At 48.9% G+C, this 22197-nt stretch overlaps 1 protein-coding gene across 3 annotated transcripts in view; it reads left to right on the top strand.

Annotated features, from left to right (window-relative positions):
* The first annotated feature begins 58 nt into the window (after positions 1-58).
* The window catches only part of NRG2 (neuregulin 2), a 185006-nt gene continuing 162867 nt past the window's right edge, over positions 59-22197 (top strand). For all 3 annotated transcript variants that reach the window (XM_051843446.2, XM_051843444.2, XM_051843445.2), the window contains exon 1: positions 59-1343. In XM_051843446.2, coding sequence (XP_051699406.2) covers positions 596-1343 — 748 coding nt within the window. In that variant the 5' untranslated portion in view covers positions 59-595. The remainder of the gene's footprint in view (positions 1344-22197) is intronic.

Genomic DNA, 22197 nt, shown 5'->3' with positions numbered 1-22197 from the left:
GGAGAACCGGGCGCGGGGGTGGGGGTGGGGGCGGCTGACCTGCCACCCTGGCCTCAGCAACCTGCTTGGCTCCTGCCACCCATGGTCGAAGGCGGGGGCACGCCCTGTGTCCCACTCCCACGTCCACGGGATGGGGCGCAAAGCCGAGATCGCTTCACCGCCCTCTCCTCACGCACCACCCCCGCTGTCATGCTGAAAAATCCCAAGAGCAAAGGGTGGCACGATTCCTCCCGCGCCCCTGCGGGCTGAAGGCGGGCACTAGAGCAGTGCAGTCCCAAGCTTCCCCTGCAGAAGCCGCGCTCCCCGCTCGCTCTGGGGGTAGAGGGGGCGCGAGAGAGCAAGTGGGCGGGCGTCCCGTCCTCCGCATCCTCCTCCAGGTCCTGGCGCGCAGGGTGGGAGCGCTGCGCTGCGCCGCGCTGCGCATCGCGGCCCGCTTGCCGCCTGCCCCCTGCCCCAGCCGGGCCACCTCCCCGGGCTGCCGCGGGAGGGCTACGAGGCGCTAACGTTACGCTGTTTCCGGTTTTCCAGCGGGCTCTGATTCCCCTCCCAAGGCGGCGGCGGCTGAGCGGCGGAGCCCCCCAAATGGCCTGGCCAGATGCGGCAGGTTTGCTGCTCAGCGCTGCCGCCGCCGCCACTGGAGAAGGCTCGGTGCAGCAGCTACAGCGACAGCAGCAGCAGAAGCAGCAGCAGCAACAGCAGCAGCAGCGACAGAAGCAGCAGCGGCGAGAGCGGCAGCAGCAGCAGCAGCCCCGGCGGCGGCGGCAGCAGCAGCAGCAGCAGCAGCAGCAGCAGCAGCAGCAGCAGCAGCATCTCCCGTCCCGCTGCGCCCCCAGAGCCGCGGCCGCAGCCACAGCCGCAGCCCCGCAGCCCCGCAGCCCCGCGAGCCGCCGCCCGCTCGCGAGCCGCAGCCGCCGGCGGCATGAGGCGCGACCCGGCCCCCGGCTTCTCCATGCTGCTCTTCGGTGTGTCGCTCGCCTGCTACTCGCCCAGCCTCAAGTCGGTGCAGGACCAGGCGTACAAGGCACCCGTGGTGGTGGAGGGCAAGGTACAGGGGCTGGCCCCGGCGGGCGGCTCCAGCTCCAACAGCACCCGCGAGCCGCCCGCCTCGGGTCGGGTGGCGCTGGTGAAGGTGCTGGACAAGTGGCCGCTCCGGAGCGGGGGGCTGCAGCGCGAGCAGGTGATCAGCGTGGGCTCCTGCGCGCCGCTGGAAAGGAACCAGCGCTACATCTTTTTCCTGGAGCCCACGGAACAGCCCCTAGTGTTTAAGACGGCCTTCGCCCCCCTCGACACCAACGGCAAGAACCTCAAGAAGGAGGTGGGCAAGATCCTGTGCACCGACTGCGGTGAGTCGCCCCCTCCCTCTGCCCGAGGAGCGGGGGAAGGGCGAGGCGGTGGGGAATGGGGGTGGGGCGGGGAGCGCTGCAGGTGCCCGGGCCCGGCGGTGGCCGGCCGTGGGGGGGTGGGGCCGCCCCCAGGCAGAGCGCCTGGCACGGGTGGGTGAGGAGGGGGCTGGGACTGGGGCGACGAAGGGCCGGGCTCGGCGTGGGCCAGGGGCAGGGGGCGAGGGGAGGAGCGGGCCTGTACCAGCAGGGATCTGCGGCTGATGTCTTGCAAGTGGGTCTGGAAAGCTGCCATCATAGCCCAGTAGCGGAAGCGAAGACCGAGCGGTCCGGCCGGCGGCTGGCCTGAGGCTCGGTGAGTCAGGAGCGACTCTCGGAGGCCTGGTCCACTCTGCTCCCAGGAGCCTGCCGGCCCGGGCCGGCAGGGTCTGCCGGAGCATCTGGGCAGGTTCCCAGGCGGTGGAGGCCTAGGCTTGCAAGTTCTCCTGGGGGAGGATCGCCCCCGCCCCCTCCTTCCTCTCCCGGGCTCGCGGCTCCGCGGGTCCCCGCCGCTGGCGCAGCCAGAGTTGGACTTTCTCTGCTACGGTTCTCCGTCCTCCTTGTGGCCCGGGCTTTATCCTCCATCGCGACCGCCTGTCTTTGCTCAGTGAGCCGCACAGCCTGTTCTACGTGCAGTGTCTGGGGGATCTCACGCGGTCTGTGGATCGCGATGGCGATGACACGGAGTAACTTAGTTCTGCCGACGGCTCTAAGTTCAGCTCTGACACATCTCCCTGGCCGCCTGCGTTCACTGCGCCTCTTACCTGTATGATGTCGGGGCCGCACAGGAAGGCAACTGATCAGAAACACAACCCCCACGACGTCCTAGTCTGTAGGTCTGTGCAGCTGGGGTCGGAGGTCGCCCGTGATGGGAGCTTTTTCTTCTGCTCCCCGAATCCAGTACCTCTCAGCAAGAGGTTTCAGACGGAACTGTGCCCACCCTGGAGTGTTGGGTGTCGGCCTGCTTGAGCTTATTCGTAGTATGGGTTCACTGTGTTGCGTTCGGTGTGACTCCCAGCCGCCGCGCGATCACTGAAGCGTGGTACCTATCCTGGACTCTCATTGAACTTGGTGCCTCTACTGACTGAACCTGGGTAACACAGGCAGGCCTGGGGAGTAAATTTCGTATTGAAGCTCAGAGGAAGTGTTGCTGCCGCCCTCCTATTTCTAGATCAATGCCTTTGACTTCTGGAAATCCCTCTCCCCCTTCAAGAGGGCAGTTTTGGGAGTTTCCTTATGGGGGCACATCCAGGCGCTGTGGTCACTTGAATGAGAAGAATCTGGGGAGTGTCTTCATAAGGAAAGAAGAAACAGGGGAGAACAGCAGTTTATCGTTCTGACATTCCTTCTCAGGAATAGTGTCGATTGGTTGTTAATGTTGGTTTTATGCTCTGAGATATTTTATGCTGACCAGTTAAGGCCAGTTAAAAATTTCTATATTTTTTCTGTTACTCTAGTAAGTCTTTTATCTGAGATCCCTCAGGGAACTGTAGAACTGTATTGTAGTGGGAAGTAGATAGTAGAACCATTGATTGAACTTTGTCCAAGGACAGCTTCTGGTTTTGGTGAGGTGCTCCTGAGTATGCACAGTGTTCATCTGTAATCCAGTCCCCGTTGCGGCCCCTGGGGATGTGGTGGTCATTGTCAGATAACCCCATAAGCTTCTCTGCTTCTTTGTCCCCTCCTCCTGCCTTTTCTCCTTCCCCCAACACAACATACCTTATCAATTATGTTTTGTTTCAGTGAGCAATGAATGGCTTAACAGTTAAATGCAGAGATCCTGAAGGATCGGAGGGTCAGAAATGTCGTCTGCTTTTAGGTGACAGCCATCTCATGTTAGGAAGATAGCGTGTGTCCTATAGCTCTCGTAAAACATCAACTTGGGACTGCAATCACTGGAAGAGGGAAGGCTCCCACACATCCTAAATTATCAAGGAGAGGGCTGTGCATGGTAGGCAACATTCTAGAATGCAAAACACTGGGCTTTGGACAGAGAGCATAGAGAGAGTTGTCAGTTTGCGGAGGCTTTATGTAAGTGGATTAGAAATTAAAGGACACATTTGTGAGAGGAGACTTGTGGAATTGGTGATCTTACGGCAGAAGAATATAAACTGTATTTTCCTATTTTTCTCTCAGTTAAAGAAAACATGTACTGGTAATGGTATATTAAATAAGGAAACAAAGCCATCCCAACTAACCACAACACCTTCCTTGTGCTCAGCAGGAAATAGCTAACAAATTCATTTTCTGTTTTCCATTCTAAAGAAAACCCTCTGGGCCACAGGGTCATCGGGAACATTTTCTCCTTGGAGCAGACTCGTCCTTTGCAAAATAGGGAAGCTGGCACTTGGAAGCTGTCATCGTGGCCGTTAGATTGAGCAACTGAGGTTGAATCGTTACTTTGTTCAGCCGGTTTCAGCTCCCAGCGGGTCTGTGTGTCTGCGTTCTCAGAGGTGCAGCTACTAAGGGAGGTGATCTTGCAAGCTGCTGGCTGTTTTTTTGGGGGGCATGGGGAGTAGGACTTTGGGGTAGTGTACCCTGAGGAGGGATATATGTGCCTAGCATTTGACCCCATCAATGCTGGGGTCATACTTGATCCCTTCTAAATGGTCCTCCTAGGTGGCCAGTTTTGGCAGTACAAGGCTGACCGGAAGCCTGAGAGCTAAATGGGGAATGACAGGTAGGGCTCTTTGCTGGAACTGGCAATACCCGCCAGAGAGTTGCAGTTTTTGTTGTTGTTGTTCATTTTGTTTTGTTTATTTTTAACAGATCTAGCGTGTATTGTTTCTCCAAAAATCCTGCCTTGGTGGTAAAAAGTTGAGTAAAATCTTTGCATTTCCAAGATTACATACATGGAGGAGTCTTGTGGGGAGAAGAGGGTTTGTAAGGCCTAGCAGGGCTCCGGACCACGCTGCAGAAGCATCCTGTTCTGCAAACAGTCCTGCTTTCTCAAAGACAGTGTTATCTTTTGGTTCAACTACACCCTGCCTTGTCCCTTTCTTATGTACATGTGTTTAAGTTGCTTCCTTATTGAAGAGATGCAGTAGATAGCATTTTTCACAGCAGGTGACTTCTTCCTTAGGATTTGCTGTGTTCTAGTGTGAACTGTGCTTTGTTGTTAAAGGTGGAAAAGGTGCATGGCCGTGGGGGGCTCTCCATGCTGTAGGATAGCTTCAAATTAACTTGGCAGCCGTATTCACAGATGAGAAGAAGGTGGTTCACAAAATTCAGTATAGGAAAAGTGACTGCATATTTTTAAAGTGCTGTTTATTTAAAGAATCTTTTATTTGCCAGCCAGCTGGAAACCCAGCTGTGCTGCAGCTTGACGACAGGGAAAGTGAAACTAGATTAGAAACTGACCAGTCCAAGTGGAAAGGACAGGTCTGGTTCATCAGGTAGGGGTTCAATTGCCATCGTAGTGTCATTATTTGTTGTAGCAGTTGCTCTCCTCCCTGGACTGCAGTTCTTGGTGCAGGAACACTATCTTTGAGGTCTTCTCTCTCCTAGCCCTCCCCCCACCTCCCACACAGACACTGTTTTGGTGCTGTGCCTAGCTTCCAGAAGGACCCACTATAAGTGTCTTTTGAATGAATGAAGTCAAGTGAAGTTCAAAGAGAAAGCTTGTGGATTAACAGCAAAACCATCTGAACTCTCCGATCTGTGACCCCAAGTCCTGTGCTGAAAAGCCGAATTTGATGATAGCCTTTACCTGTCGCTATGGGAACCCTTTTTCCAAAGGAGTCATTACCGACTGGAGTACTTAACCACAATATGCTTAATCATCCTGCTGATTAGTGTTAACGGGATTTCAGCAGTTGAAAATAAAGGTCTTGCTGGAGAAGACCCTCCTTTTAATTTTGGAAAGCAAATTACCCTTTCCTTGCCCCCAAATTTAAACAAAAATAAAACAACCATCAATTTGAATTAACAAACAGTTTGGGTGCTAAGGAAGGTGGTATATTAAGTCAAGGTGATTAACTTCCCCTCAGCTCCCAAAGTAAGGATGCTTACTTACTCTTTACCATTCTCTATAAGCTGGAACTTTTAAACTTTATTTCCTAATAGTAGTTTTTTCTTTATAAAATGGTTTTTTATATTTTTTGAGACATAGCCCATTTCCCTGGCTCAAAGTAAAGAAAGCACATTAGAATGCATGGTGAAAACTCTTCTTGGTACCCCTGTCCTCAACCACTCAACTTTCAGGCAATTATAAAATAGCTTCCTCATGAAATCTATATTTCTCAAACACCAAAATGCTTTTCAAAGCAGTCGTAATTTCCTTTTACCACAGGGAAAGTATGAATTTTCTCATTACGCCATTTTCTGGCAAATTCTTCCCAGGTAATACAGACCTTTTTAACCTAGCCTCAGATCTTAACCACCTTATTCCTATCACCTCTGATTCCTTTTCCATCTGTGTTATTTGGTCAGACAATCCTCTTCTCCCTGTAACCAGGGCCCTATCTCACAAATGGAACCCTAGGGTCAGCAATAAATAAATAAATAAATAATTTCTGGGTCTTTTGCCATGGAGAAGTTTTCCACAGCTATGAATTTTGTGAGTGGGTCTTAATTGGGATGCTCAAAGGAGTGGCCCAAAGGTTTGAGATTTGTGCCACAGCTCTGCCCATATAGCAGCCCTTACTGTTTCACACACTGATAATCTCACAGCAGCCTCCATGTGGGAAATCTCATGATTCCACAGATAGAAGGAGAAAACTCAACAGTACATGATTGCTTTGATTTTCATCCGGAAGCCAAAGACCCCAGATGCCAATGAAGAGTTTGATTTTGACTATACTCATGCACAGCTGGTGCAATTCCAGGGGGAGCGAGCCAGCTGAAGACTTTAAAAATGGGAGTGAGCTAGCTGAAGACTGTTTTAAAATACACTTAAGGTAACTGATATGAAGGAAATGTTTAAATTTCAGAGGATCTGGGAACTGCCATTTGGTTGGGTAGGAAAAAAGTAAAGATACAAATATCTAAGCAGCAGGAAGTCTTAACCCTCTAAATCCTGTTGGCTTAGGGGGCATTCGGCAATTATCAGTATTGATTTGGAAAAAGAACGGTGATATCAGCATCAGTGAAGCTTTCCCCATGCAAGCTCAACCATCTGTTCTTGGGTCTTTATTTTCAAGTTCTGAATTATTGTTAGTGTAATTGGCACTAAAGGGGAGAGAAATTTCCCCTCACCCCAAATTCCGAGTTTGGATGGACACACATGGGATAGGAATTTTTGTCTTGTTTCTAATGAATCTGCCCTCTCCTCTCACTTACTTTTGGGAATTTGTACCTAGAAATATATCTAGTTTATGCAATTCAAGAGATGACATAGGGATGACATAGGGAATTCCTTAGAAGAGCAAGGCAAGCCGATGGATTGGAAGTGGACGGAAGTGCTAAAGTACGACAAATTTGAAAAATGACCATCTTGTTGGAATTAAAGTAGACTTCTTCCAAAGCAGCAATGCACACAGAGGAATCTTCCTGAGCCATGTAACACGGCGAGAACTTGAGCAAGCAGGAAAGAGGATTAGAAGGGGTAGGAAGACAGGAAAGAGGGCCTGCTGCACTCAGCCGAAGAGCTGGCCAGCTTTTGCCAATCTGGGGTCAGAAGGTAAATTTGTGATGATTGAGAACAGTTGCTGCTGATCAGCTGTCAGGAAAAGCGGTTAACTTGCGGTGCCATCTTCTCGGAGAAGCTCCCCCCCCCCCGCCCCGCCCAGGGTGGCTTCCGCGGTTTCGTTGGAAGGTAACGGTCCCTTCCCACTTTGTAGGCTCTCTGGGGACCTTCTCTCGGGGAGAGGCCTAGCGTCTCCAGGGCTGGGAGCTCTTCTGTTGGCTTCTGCTCTAGACCTAAGTACGTGCTTCGCCAAGGCTGGGACGGGAGATGGCTTCCATCCCACTTAACCTGGCAGATATTTGCAGAGGAGAGGCACAGGTATCTAGAGGGCTTTTATTTTTAATTTTTTTATTTTAAAAAGGGACAAAATTCTTGTATTGAAAATTTCTTAATCTGCTGCAGCATGGCCACCCCAAAATGCCTTGCTCCAGTTACTTTTTATTCTCCCTTCAGAAACAGAATCCTTAGTGATTTCTTTTGAAAGATTTATTTATTTTAAAGGTAGAGTTAGAGAGAGGCAGAGGCAGGGGGTGGAGAAAGAGAGAGAGAGAGAGTTCTTTCACCCGCAGGTTCACTCCCCAAATGGCCGCAATGGCTGGAGCTGTACTGATCTGAAGCCAGGAACCTGGAGCGCTTCTTCCAGGTCTCCCATGTGGGTGGCAGGGGCCTAAGGACTTGGGCCATCTTCTACTGCTTTTCTAGCCACAGCAGAGAGCTGGATCAGAAGTAGAGCAGTTGGGTCTTGAACTGGCGTCGATATGGGATGCTGGCACTACAGGTGGCAGCTTTACTCTGCCACAGCACTGGTCCCCTCAGCGATCTTTTTTAACATTCTCAGATTTTCTGCTCTGTGCTGAGGACACTGGCTCCTCTTTTCCCCAGTGTGTTTTATGAAGTCTGTGTCCTTCAGGTCGCGTTCTGATGTTGGTATTGGTCTAACTTTCAGAGGCCAAGATGAACTCATTCCTCAGATCTGAATGAGAGGAAGATCAGCACATGGCTACACACCTGGTCCATCTTATGCAAAAGTCAGGATATCATTAGGTCTATTGTGTCAGCCATGCAATTTGGTATCCCAAACATTCTATTACTACAGGAATTTTCTTTTAATTTTTATCCATCCATTTTTAAGTTTACTTAATAAGAGAGAGAGATCTCTTCCATTTGCTGATTGATTCCTCAAATGCCTGCAACAGCCAGGACTGAGCCAGGACAAAGCCAGGAGTCAGGAACTCCATTCAGATCTCCCATGTCGGGTAGGGAGTAGAGTAGGAACCCAGACACTAGAACCATCATCTGCTGACTCCCAGGTGTGCAATAGCAAGAAGCTGGGTGGGAAATGGAAGTGGAACTGGAATACAGGCTCTTCCATACAAGTTGAGGGCATCTCAAACAGTGGCTTAACCCTCCGTGCCACAGGGCCTGCCCCTAAAAGAGTTTTCTTTTAATTTTAGCCTTTAAATATGTGCTTCAACAAATAATTGGAAATGTGCTCTGTATAGAAAACTAGGTGCTTGAGGGGTGTTGCTTCACACTCGGTCCCTGGAATCAATGAGCCTGCAATCTGTAAGTACACAGATACAACAGGAATCCAACCTCGAGTGTGATGAACACTGTCAGGTGTGCTGCCAGAGCGCTCTGGGGAGGGGAGGGTGAGTCCTAGAGCAAAGCAAGGGCCTTCCTGGTTAGAAGGCTACACAGCAGGTCTGGCAGGAGTAGTGTGAGAAGAGATGGCAGTCATCAGGACAGTGAAGTGAGAGTGGCTTGGAAATGAAGAGCAATGCAGAGACCCGGCCGATAGCATGCAGAGTGCAGCCTTCTCAGCCGTAGAGGGGCAAGTTTGTGGTGTACGAAGGCAGGAATGGGCAAGGAGCCTGGAGAGGGAAGGGGATGTTTTCACTGGTCTTGACTACTGATGAGTTCATTCTTAGCTACATAAGCACTATTTCAAGTCTTAGGTTAAAAGCAACTCAGCAATGTCTTATAGTTGTCAGTGAATGGATCTTACACATATTTTGTTAAATTTATCTGTGTTTCATATTTTTTGGATGCTGTTACAAATAGTATTATTCGTTTAATTTCATTTTACAGTTACTCATTGCTAGTGCTGTTGTCTCCTCGTATCTGCAAGGGATTGGTTCCAGGATTCCTCTGCAGATACCAAAAATCCTCAGATGCTCAAATCCCTTATGGCATAGATTTGCATATACCTACGCACGTCCTCCCTTAGACTTGAAATCATCTCTAGATTACTTGCAATGCCTCACACAATGTAAATGGTTGTTAGCACTGCATTACTTAGATAATAATAACAAAAACCTCCATGAGTGTTCAGTGCAGAGGTGATCTTGAGCCTGAGTGTGTTTCCAATCCATTGTTCTTTGCAAATGTGGATGTGGAATCCGAGCATCTGGAATGTCAACTGCACATTGAAAGACAATTGTTTTGTTTTTATGTTGAGTTTATATCCTGTGGCCTTGATAGATAAGTTCATTTAGTAGTCCTAGTAATTTTTTTTTGTAGAGTCCTTGGGATTTTCTATGTAGATGACAATGTTAGTGACAAAAGACTGTTCATATTTTGCTTCCTAATCTGTTCACCATGTCTTTGTTTCTCTGGCTTATTTGCACTAGCTAGGATTGCCCAATGCAATGAAGAATAGCAGTGGTGAAAGCAGACATCCTTGTTCCCTTCCTGAGGGAAGGCATTCAGACTTGCGCTGTTCAGCAAGGTATCAGTTGAAGGCTTTTCACAGACACCTTTCCTTTTAACAAATGTTGACTAAATACAGCATAATGCCCAAGAGCTTGTGCTGTATAGTCACGTGGAAGCCACCTCCATTTGAAAACCATCTTTTGTGTTTCCCAGAGGGATGATGTTGGGCAGATTACTTTATGTGTCTTATTTTCCTACAAAATGGGGTTAGTGATAACCCTTAATAGGATTGCTATGGATATTAAATAACACATGCAAAATATTTAACATATCATTTGTTCAATAAAGGTTAATTATTCACAGAATCTAGTTTAGTTAGACCAGTGTGAGCAGGAAAACTTGGTAGATGGAAGTTTAAGTTCTAGAGGTAGACTAGGGTAGGAAAGGAAGGGAACTTCATGAATGGTTGGATTTTTCACCCAGATGCCCTTGTTTTGGGCTTGTGGAGGTGGTGTTGAGAAGACACTGGATTCTGTGAGACCTCATTGTAGGGAAGCTCAGGTGAGTTCCAGGGTGTGGTTGCTGGTCCTGTGGAGGTCCCTGGTAGACCACCAATCCTAAGTATGCATGAACATGTGTTGGTCAATTTTCTGAGAAGCCTGCAGATAGATACTGTTTTTCTGTTTGGCATACAAGATAAGATCCATAATCCATAGTGTCTCTCTGAAAAATCTCATCATGCCTGTGGGGTGAGCCAAATACTGCACTCTGGCCTGGCGTGCTCTTGGACTTCATTAGTGTTGGTGTTCATTTTACTGTTGTCAGAAGTTGCTGAAAACTCCCTGGAAAATGACTGGTAGCTTTCTTAGTTTCAAAGAAAGCAGGGTCTCTGACTCACCCTGCTTTGATTTGGGGGTTAACCCTGAGTCATTCATACTCTGTCCTTACTTGTTTCTGCACCACGCTGACATGGAACTAGTGGTTGTGTGGAGTCGAAGAACAGAGATGGGCTGATATAACAGGTGACATTAGGAGAGTTCGAGGTGTCTAGTTTTTGTCCTAACTAACTAATCGATATATGGAAGCCTGTGGGAGTATGAAGCTGTGCTCCTTGAATGTTTGTAGGACAAAGTCCCCTTGCCTTGAGTTCTCTAGATGGTTGGATTTGATTACCACTCAGCTGGCCCTAATTCCCCTGACCCCAGGAAATACTCTTCTTTTTCTCTTGTACTTAGCGTCTCAGTATTTCCAGTCTGAATCACTTATGTGACACTTAGCACTGAACGTCACACACTGTGAATTATCCTTTGACAGGTCAGCATCTTCTTCACCTGATTGTGAGATCTTTGGGGACAATAACTTAAATATGGTTAAGTAGATACTTGGTGGCTCACCACTGCCAAATAAAAAGGAAATGAGCCCAGTTGCTTTCTGTATTGAGCCTCTTTGTCCTAGGGCAATTTCAGGATTCCTCCAATGACAGCTGAGGCTAAGGGACTAAAAACAACCACAGACAGGATCTTCAGACATTTCCATAAGGGTAGAATTCTGCTTCTTGTACATGCTTCAGTTCAATTTTTTTTTTCCTTGATAGTCTCTAGTTTCTTGCAGGTAATTCTTTGAGAATTATCTCCAGGCAGTTTTCCTCACATATGTCAGTATTTCGGCTTGTGTTACCTTTCTGTCTTGAGGTTAGTTGGCAAAACCTCCCAGTTGTGCTTGCCGCCGTAGCTGTTCGGATGTTCCCCATTTGGCCTCTTAGTCGAGTGTCCAGTTACACTCTGTGAATCCGGGCTGTTCACGCTGCAGGCAGAATACCTACAGGTGGGAGTGTGACCAGGTGTCCTGTCTGTAGTAAGCTAGCCTACGAATTCAAAGCGGCTGTGCCTTTTTGCCTGGTAGGCATCTTGGGGACTTTTGGAGGCCAGTACTGGTTCTACGATGGTTGTTTTCCCTGAAAGGTGAGAATCTGATGTTGCTTCTCTTTGGCACATGCGTTGTTTAACTGTTTCCCTGAAATGATATTTTCTGCCATGCCTGCTTGGCTGAAGTACAGAGTGGAGCGTGGAGTGTGGGCCTCTCCACAGGAGGTTCCCTTAGGGCTCCAGGTTCCCAAGGACCGCCAGCCACCACCTTGTAAGGACGCTGACACTCAGCTTCTTTGAGTCGGGATCCCTTCTGCCAGCGATTAACTTGAGGACAGCACCCCATCACTGACTGTCTCCTAGGTAACTTGGCATGGCTTTGGAGAAGAGGGTTCATTTACCAGTCAGATGGGACAGGTAGACAAGTAGACCATCAGTGGTGTCCAAATCTGGCTCTGGGTGAGAGAAAGCAGCATCCAGCACTGTCCCTGGTTGATTTGATGTCCTGGGGGGAAATAATGAGGAGAGTGTATCAAAGGAAGAAAGCAGTCTCGGCGTGACGTGATCCAGTTGTCACACGGTGAAACCAGCAGGGCCCGGACACGAAGCGCTGCTCTTGAAGAGTGCTGGGCCTTGCGGGGCTTCTTGCTCGAGTGCTGGGTCTCAGTTGAGTTCCCTTCATCTTCTGTTTGGGTTTCACATCTGAGGCCTTCTTACTGAAGGCCTTACTCTGCCACCTCACCCCACCTTGCTGTTTCCCTTACTGCTGAGGCCCCAAAGCATACTTGCTCTTTTTTTTTTTTTTTTTTTTTTTTTACAGGCAGAGTGGACAGTGAGAGAGAGAGAGACAGAAAGGTCTTCCTTTGCCGTTGGTTCACCCTCCAATGGCCGCTGCGGCCGGCGCACCGCGCTGATCCGATGGCAGGAGCCAGGTGCTTCTCCTGGTCTCCCATGCGGGTGCAGGGCCCAAGCACTTGGGCCGTCCTCCACTGCACTCCCGGGCCACAGCAGAGAGCTGGCCTGGAAGAGAAGCAACTGGGACAGAATCCAGCGCGCCCTGACCAGGACTAGAACCCAGTGTGCAGGCGCCGCAGGTGAAGGATTAGCCTATTGAGCCGTGGCATCGGCCAACATACTTGCTCTTGTCATAAATGGAACAGCCATTCCTCAGTCCCCCACTTGCAATAGTTGGAAACATTGCCAGAAATTTTTGGTACAAAGTTCCCAACCTGTCTGAGATTCTAGGTGGGACACACCTAGTGAGAAGGTAGGAATAGGTCTGGGGTTGGGTGGAACCATATCCAACAGATCTGGCCAGATCTCTCCTGGGTTATGTTCTTTTAGACAAAACATGGGTTTTCTCCAAGAGGCCCCTCCCATACATTCAGGTCTCATTTGCAAAGGGAATGTTTTCTCCAAAAAGGGCTCCTAACATTCAGTGGCCATGTGCATTCCATCACCTTGGCCAAGCACTGACAGTGAGCACTTTGTTGTGGCACTTCCAGGCTGGCCCTGGTGGCTCGGGCTCAGGTCAATACTAAGAGGACACTAAGATGCGTAGCCAGCTTGTATTCTGCTCTGGACAGAACCAGACACCACTGCCTCTGAGACCGACTCCTTGCCTCTGGGAAAGAATCCGAGCTGTAGGTTGAAGGGAGGCACACAGAGAGCCCCCAGTTAGGAGGAGCCAACTGTCTGTTTACTCCTTTGTAAGTCCTCTGAGTAGCTTTCTGCTGCATGGTGTGCATGCAGCTGGTGAAAGGGCACATGGGAGCTGTGCTGAGACTGGGTGCCTCGGGGGGGTCTCCACCTCTACCAGTCTTAGCCTGCTTTTCTCAACCCACACATAGTGTGAGCTCCGTGCTTCCCTGTGTTGTGGTCAGCCTCTGGGGCCCCTGGCGAGTGGTCTGCCTTAGGCCCTCAGCTTGTTGTACAGAAGTAAAAATTGGAGGCCATTGGTTTTAGATTAGTTCTGTGGGGGCTGGTGCTATGACGCAGTGGGTTAAAGCCCTGGCCTGAAGTGCCGGCATCCCATATGGGCACCAGTTCGAGACCTGGCTGCTCCACTTCTATCCAGCTCTCTGCTGTGGCTTGGGAAAGCAGTAGAAGATGGCATAAGTCTTTGGACCCCTGCATCCATGTGGGAGACCTGCAGGAAGCTCCTGGCTTTGGATCCACACAGCTCTGGCTGTTGTGGCCATCTGGGGAGTGAACCAGCAGATGGAAGACCTTTCTTTCCCCTCTCTCCCCTCTCTCCCCTCTCTCCCCTTTCTTTCTGTGTAACTCTGACTTTCAAGTAAAATAAATAAATCTTAAAAAAAAAAAATTAGTTCTGTGAAGGGAGCACTTAAAACCGCACTGCAGGCTGGCGCTGTGGCTCACTAGGCTAATCCTCCACCCGCGGTGCCAGCACTTCGGGTTCTAGTCCTGGTTGCTCCTCTTCCAGTCCAGCTCTCTGCTGTGGCCAGGGAGGGCAGTGGAGGATGGCCCAAGTGCTTGGGCCCTGCACCAGCATGGGAGACCAGGAAGAAGCACCTGGCTCCTGGTTTCGGACTGGTGCAGCACGCCGGCCGTAGCAGCCACTTGGGGGGTGAACCAATGGAAGGAAGACCTTTCTGTTTCTCTCTCTCACTAACTCTGCCTGTCCAAAAAAACAAAAAACAAAAACAAACAAACAAACAAAACTGCACTGCATTCTAGGGAACTGTGTCTCAAAGAAACATCAGGTTGGTCAAGGGTGCCAGTGGGTCAGATGTTCACAAGCGGTTCAGGAACCGCTTATTTTTTTTTTTTTTAAAGGAAGCACAAGAGTATACTTTACTCATCTCTGAAGTGAAGCAGTAGCCTCGATGCTGGAGAGTAGAGCTGAGTGTGGACATTGTAAGAGGAAGAATAGAAAAGGGTGCTCTGTACACCCATGGACATGGTTCTCCATCTGCAAGAGTAGGTTACCAACATGTGTGAGTTTGGAGGAGGGTTCTCGTGGCCACCTTGCAGCTGACTTGGTCACCTGAAAGTTTAAAGCTGGTTTAGGGGTCTTGCTGGGAATGTCCCTGGCACTATTGTAAGGCGTGTTCAGTTTTTCAGACATGCTTTTCACATGCCTCTTTCCTCTTTGTCCTCAGATCCTTCCTTCACTGGTTCTTTCTCTTCTGATGATCAACTTGAAAAGGGTACAAGTCCTAGGGGGCTGTCCTTGTTCTTGTCTCAGTTTATGTAATTTGTTTTCAAAGGTTTGGCCTGAGTGCAGTGTAGTGGTTAAAATATGATGTATGTCTGGAGCTGATTTAAAAACTTATTTGAGAAGGAGAGCAAGTGCTCCTATCTACTGGTTCACTCCCCAGATGCTGCAAGGGCCCCCCAGCGAGGACCAAAGCCAGGAGCCAGGAACTCAATCCAGGTCTCCCACATGAGTGGCAGGAACCCAACTACTTGAGCCACCACTGCTACCTCCTAGGATTTGCATTAGCAGAAAACTGGAGGCAGGACCTAGAGCTGGGTATTGAATTCAAGCATCCAACCCTGAAGCTGACTTTTAAGGATAAATCTTCACTCTGACTAATTAGCTCTAAAACTTGGATAGATTAACCTCTTTGTGCCTCAGGTTGTCTAATTATAAAATGGGTATAATAATGATGTTTCTCTCATAGTATTGTGCTAAGGATTTGGTGAGTTGTTACTGTTCAGGTCTTAGAATACCACCTGCTTGTATGCTGCTGCAATTATTGTTATTGTCATGAATGCAGAAAGAGAATGAATTTAAATTCAGATTGTGTTTCTTTCTAGCTATACAAATTTGATTCAAGTCTTAATTTTCCAACTGCCTATGGCACTTCATTGCAGGTATCTATTGCTGCAAAACCAAAAAATCCCAAAATGTAGCTGCTTAAATAGCTGTAGTTATTACAATCTGTCAAAATTGTGGGGATTAAGGGGCTTAGGTGGGAGGGTTAGCATCTTCTATGGAGTTTTTTTTTTTTTTTTTAAGAAGATTTATTTATTTGAAAGGCAGAGTTACAGAGAGGTAGAGGCAGGGGGAGAGAGAGAGATTTTTCCAACTGCTGGTTCATTCTCCAAATGGCCACAATAGCCTAGGCAGGGCCAGGCCAAAGCCAGGAGCCAGGAGCTTCTTCCAGGTCTTTGACATAGGTACAGGGGCCCAAGCACTTGGGCCATCTTCTACTTCTTTCCCAGGCATATTAGCAGGGAGCTGGATCAGAAGTGGAGGAGCCAAGACTTGAAGTGGTGCCTACATGGCATTGCTTTACTTGATATGCCTCAGTGCTGGCCCCATCTTTCATGTAGTTTTATTCAGATGGTGGCTGGAATAGTCAAACAATAGCTGGGTTTGGGTCTTTTCAAAGTTTCTTCTCTGATGTGTCTAGCAGATGACTCCAGCTCTTTTTCATCTGGGAGCTTAGCTGGGGCTGAGGGCAGGGCCCTTGCCTGGATTTTCTCACAGCATGATGGGTAGGTTCCAGAGTGAGCCTTCTAGGAGGCAGCCAGGTGAAAGCTGTCTAGTCTTACCATCCAGCCACAAAAGTCACATAACATCGCTGCTTGTTTTTGGAGAAGAGAGTTACAAAGTCCTGTGCAAGGCTGAAGCTGGGCCCCAAACCCAAACCAGGCATCTCACATGGGTGGTAGGATCCCAAGGACTTGAGCCATCATCTGCTGCCTCCCAAAGCATGCATTAGCACGAGGTTGGAATTGGAAACCAAGCCAGAATTTGAACCCAGGCACTCTCAGAGGGATGTGGATATCCCAGATGGCATCCATTTCTTGATGGAATCACTGTTGAAGAATTTGTAGACGCTTTAGTCTGACTTCTGGCACATAGGGAAAATACTTTGATCCCCACCCAAGGTCCCCTCCCATTACCACCAACAAAGTCTCATCTACTGTGGCATCAGGCTGGGGTCCAAGAGCCATGGTCTCACCCAATAATTCAGGTCTGGCTGCAGAGGCAGTGGCTCCTCTTTGGTTCCTTGGGAAGCAACTTGAGGTTTCTTCTTGGACTGGTTTTCTGCCCTTCTCCCAAATATTAGTACAGTCTAGGGATAGGTGTAGGGTAGCTGCTATAGATGACTCCCAGAAGAAAAATAATGGTTGCATTTAAAGTTAAATTTATTGTTTTTTTTTATTTGAAATCTGAAATAATTGCAGACTTACGGGAAATTTGCAAAAACAGTGCAGAGTTCCCAAATACTACTTGCTCAGCTTCCCCAAATTATACCACAAAAGAAATTATCAAAACTAGCACTGATGCAGTTCTATTAACTAGGCTGTAGATGTTATTCACATACTGCCAATGTTTCTTACTAGTGGCCTTTGATCCAGCATCCAATCTAGGCTCCCATGTCACAGTTGATGTCACATCTCTGTAGTCTTCTACATGGGTTGGATGTTCACATTTCAAAGGGGAGGAAATAGTAGTCACTTGGTGAAAGCAGTTCTGAAATCTGCTCTGGGCTGTGAGTGGGACTCGGTTCTACCATGTGGGGTGATTCTTGATGGTCTTTGAATCTACCTGTGAGCTCCTGGTTCTGCCCTCTGAATTAGTCTACTTTTTCTGTAACATGTAGGCTGTGTTTGCAGCAAAGTAGTTTTCTCAGCCTGCTTCCTACTTGAAGATACTCTTTTTGGTCCAACTGGCTGTGTTCCTGCTAGTACAATTCTTTTTAAAAACATGTGTGGTTTTCCAGTGAATCTTGTTAAAGTTCACAACATTAGACAAAAGCCACCCCTATGAATCTTAGAAAGAGCAGCTCTTCTTATCCGTGGGCTGTCTGGGAGGTGCCTGTGGGACTCTACGCCTAAGATCCTAGGAGCCCAGTCTGTAATGGAAGGGACCCAGGAGGCCTTCTGTCTGTCTGAGGTTCCTAGAAGCCTTGCCTTTGATCTTCCTGAGGGCTTAACAAAGAGTGCAATTGAAAATGCCTCCGAGGTCAGTGCGTTTCACCGCATCCTATTCTGTTTAGATACTCTGTCCATCTTAGATAACGGCATCTTCCCCGTCTTCCAAGCTATTAGAAATGTCCAGACCATTTTGGGCTCCTTTCTTGACCTCCTTCCTGTCCACGGGTGAGTCCTGAGTTTTCACTTGTGCAACGTCTCGTCCAGCCAGTTCTTCGCATTTGTGGTGCTTGTGTTGGACAGTTAAGCCTCACCTGTATTGCCATGTAGCTGAAAACGGGCAGCCATCTGTCAGAGTCTCTGTTCTCTTCCATGTCTTGGAAGATCTCTCCCAAGCCTGTTGTCCATGGAGTGGGGTGAATCTGCTTGCTTGGTCTTGGCCGTAGCTGAAACGGACTGCTTGCAGCTTTCCAGCAAACTGCTTGTTCTTTGGTGCTTTTAGTGCCTCAGTACTTCTGCTCCTTCTGTCTCCTTGGCTTGCTCTGCCTCTCCTTTGCTTTGCAGTTGGTTTCTAGCCCTCTCCTCTTCCCAGACTCATCTTCTACTTCTCAAGCCTTTCCTGACCCTCAGTCAGAATGAGTCACGGCCTCCTCTGTGTTTCAGTAGCAGTTGGGAGCTCTTCTGTGAAACTCGCTGCCCCGTTCCATCACTCAGCAGAATAGCATGGTGGTGGAGAGGGTCTGCGTGTGCTCCTCCAGACTGGGAGCTTCTGGACTGCAAGAGGGAGCTGTAGCAGCAGATGTGTCTTCCATCACTTGGGACCTGAGTTCAGTCCCCAAGGGTTGTACCCTTGTGGGTAAGCACCTGGAGCATGGAAGGAGATAGATGTGGGTATGTAATACGTTGGTAGAGATGGGAAGGAAGTCCTTAACTCTTCAGGGAGGTGGGGAGTTTGACCCTATGTCCCTTTCATCATCATGGTAGCTGGCATAGAAATGGAGCTCAACCAATACGAATTGAGGGGAAAATGAGTGAAGTGATGTCCCCTCGTATGTGCCTCCAGGGTACCTTTGTGTGTCTAACCCCAGGACCATAGCCAGGGGAGCTGGTTCAAAATCAGCCCTGGAGAAGAGGCTTCCTTAACACGAATGAGTTACCCAGGGGCCTCTGGCTACCATGCGCTTGCTGCTGTGCAGTGGACATGAGTGGGTGGGGTGACCGGTGGCATGTGCATGCCAGAGTTGCAACTGTGAGGCACACAGGCAGGCAGAGGTGACAGCAGCTCCACTTCAGGGCCCAGGAGGGTAATTGAGTTGTGTGTCATTAGGCTTGTCCAGCTCTGGTTGTTACTTCTGTTTGAAATGATGAGAGTCCTCCCTGGAAGTCGGCCTGCCGGGTTCAGACTCAGTCCAGTGCTTTTCTGTGTGATCTTGCACAGCTTGCACCCATGTGCTGGCTTCTGCTTTCAGCACACAGGCGCTGGTTTCCTCTCCAACTCCGAGGACAGAGCAAGAGGGATTTAAGCCAAGCAGGTAAGTAGTGGGGCATCAAAACAGCCAGATGGGTTTTTCTTTGACAATTACAGCAAAATTGTGAGCTGAAGGGATGTCTGGGAGGCTGGATTTCTTCCCTGAAGCCAGACTTCTCCTAGATTCCACTCTGAGTGTGGATCGGAGCAGCCTCCACAAGTCTCTGATTGTGATAATTGGGTGGGAGGGGCTGGGGCAATTTAGGAAGATGATGGGGGCCTGACCTCCTCCTGTCTTTGGAATCCACAGAGGAGGCACAATGGGGAAATGATGAATAGTTGATCAAAAAATGGGGACTGTCCCTCCTAAATTAGGACAGCTGGCTCGGTGATGAAATTGTTTGACTCTGTTACTCGCCCTCAGGACCAGATGCTGTGAAAACAGAAATTAAACCATGACTTTGGGCTGCTCGTTCCCTGCGCGAGGACGGTGCAACCTATTCTCTGTGCCCTTCCCCAGCCACGGCTTTCTCTAGGGAAGTCTCAAGTGTCTTCAGGGAGGGGACTTGGGGGCCTGTGTCACTAGATTGTGGAGAAGGGGCAGGTTGGCCTCTGGCTTGTCCTTGGAGCTTTTGTTTCTTCCTGTTTTGGGTAGGGTGAGTTCAAGGTGACCTTCCTACACTCCATAGATAGGAGAGTTGGCCTGCCTGGTCTCTCTGATACTCCCAAGAAACTGATTTTTCTACAGGGCTGAGTGAACCATATGGCAACCTAGATTACAGAGATTGTCGGAGTTTGCCAACAATAAGGGCAGGCTTTTTGGCCATGGCAAATCCCCCTGGTAGGGTTGCTGCACCATCTGTGATCACAGCATATAGGATCAGCTCGATGGGTATGCAGTCCCATTCTCATCCCTTTCCTGCCTTCTAAAGAAGAGAAAGGCAGGCTCAAAATCAAAACCTTGGTCAGTAGATTTTTTTTTTTTTTGTCCTGAGTTCCTTGACTGATATTTTCTTCAGAGAAAGTCAGGGAGGTATAGTAGTCGTGTATTTTGATCTGAAGAGGTTTACAGTCATGCTGTGATAGCAGATTTGTGTGAAATGATAGCAAAGAATATAAAGCAAAAGTTACATAATAGTTGCACCAAGGTAAAATAGACCATAGAATTCACAGCCGTGCAAGGCCAGTTAGGCCTGGAAAGTTTCTAGGACAGAGTTGGACCCAGAGCTTAGCCTTGAAGAATGAATAGCTTTGGGGGATTTGTGAGGAGAGGGGGAAGGCTCTGGGTCAAAAGAGCACTCTGAGCAGAGGGAAAGCCGAGCTAGATGTGTTCCCAGGGCCAGGAGGAGCTTACTGCGGATGGGGCAGAGATATGGGGAGATAAGATTAGGGAAATAGGGCAGGGCCAGATTAAAGAGGGTCTCTGGAGGCAGACAAAGGAATTTAGATTTGGTTCTGGAGGGAATTGGGCACCATTGTAGGTACTGGAGCAGAGATAGGCTATGGCGAGAGGAGTGTTCACAAGTACTTCAGTTCAAACAATTCAGAGTGGAGTGCAGGTGGGTAGGGACACAGTGGGTTCAAAAAGTTCATGGGAAAAGGGATTAAAAATAACTGTTTAGATGCAAAAACTTCTGGAGTCCATGTGCTCAGAGTTCTTCCAAAGTTGATAAAAAATGCATATTTCAAAAAATAGGGACTTCAGTTGTATTTTTTATACCAAAAAATTTTCATCTTTCATTTCTACTTTCCACAAACTTTTTTTGGAGGGAAAAAAAGAGACGTATTTGGTATTTTGGAAAGGCAGATCATCAGAGAAAGAAATTGACCTTGCTGCTTCACTTCCCAAATGACTGCAACACCCAGGCCTGGGCCAGCCTGAAGTAAGCGTCCAGGAAGTCCATCCTGGTCTCCCACGTGTGTGGCAGGAACCACCCTGTGCTGTCTTCCATGGCACATTAGCAGGGAGCTGGATCAGAAGTGGAGTATCAGGGACTTGAACCGGCTCTGCAATATGGGATACCGATATTGCAAGCAGCAGTTTGACTTGCTGTGCCACGACACCAGCCCCTCAATACTTTTGAAGCATCCTTTTTTTTTTTTTTTTTTTTTTTTTTTTTTTTTTTTTGACAGGCAGAGTGGACAGTGAGAGAGAGAGACAGAGAGAAAGGTCTTCCTTTGCCGTTGGTTCACCCTCCAATGGCCGCCGCGGCCGGCGCGCTGCGGCCGGCGCACCACACTGATCCGATGGCAGGAGCCAGGAGCCAGGTGCTTTTCCTGGTCTCCCATGGGGTGCAGGGCCCAAGCACCTGGGCCATCCTCCACTGCACTCCCTGGCCACAGCAGAGGGCTGGCCTGGAAGAGGGGCAACCGGGACAGGATCCGGCGCCCCGACTGGGACTAGAACCCAGTGTGCCGGCGCCGCTAGGCGGAGGATTAGCCTATTGAGCCGCGGCGCCGGCCCTGAAGCATCCTTGTTCTGGAGATGAAGAAGGAAGTTATAATGTTCCAGAAGCCGAGGAAAGTGGGGGAAAAGGCAGGTAAACGGGCCTTTTTTCCCCCAAGAATCTGAGGCTTGGTAGTGAGCTGGGTTGCAAAACATGGAAAAGAGATTGGAGTTGAAGTTTTGATCTTGGAAGGTTGGGCAGAATGATAGTGGCATTATCAAAAATGGAGGAGATACAAGGAAAAGTCGTTTTCAGGAGGAGAATGAGTTTGGCAGTGATACTATTGACTTAACATACTTACCTGACACTTACTGTGTACTTGTCACTTCTCCCTATTAAACGTTAACTCATTTAGTTCCCTCAAAAACCGCAAGAAATAAATATTGTTAATATACTCTTTATTACAAAGGGGAAAACTCAAGCATAAAGAGGTTAATACTTAGCCTGTGATCACAAACCTAAAAATAGCAGAGCCAGGATTCTGAACCCAGGCCATCTCTGCTGGGCTCCCTCTCGCTGATGGGAGGTGCAAGCAGAAATACAGTGGAGAGGAGGACATCCGCTACATGCTGGGTGCTTCCTGCGTGCAGAGGCCTTTGTAGGAGATGAATAAAGGAGTACCACAGGGACATAGGAGTCATCCAGGAGCTTCTGTAGACCTGACGAGGGACTGGCACTGGGGAAATCGGTGCAAGTACCAAATGGTGTGTTACAAGGGAGGGGAGCACAGAAGGCAGGAGGTGGGGAGGATGAATACATACCCGGCCAGGAACAACAGGAAAGACTTAAAGGAAAAGCTGATGGAATTACAGACAGACTCTGAAGTATGGTCTAAGTTGCATTGTGGTGTTTGGCAGCAGGGGAAGGTCATTCCCAGTGGAGATAAAATCGTGGAAGAAAG

This window comes from Oryctolagus cuniculus, chromosome 6 (genome assembly GCF_964237555.1).
Source record: "Oryctolagus cuniculus chromosome 6, mOryCun1.1, whole genome shotgun sequence".
NCBI classification, from domain to species: Eukaryota; Metazoa; Chordata; class Mammalia; order Lagomorpha; family Leporidae; genus Oryctolagus; species Oryctolagus cuniculus.
Note: the sequence above shows the minus strand (reverse complement) of the source record. Positions and strands in the feature narration are given on the sequence as shown.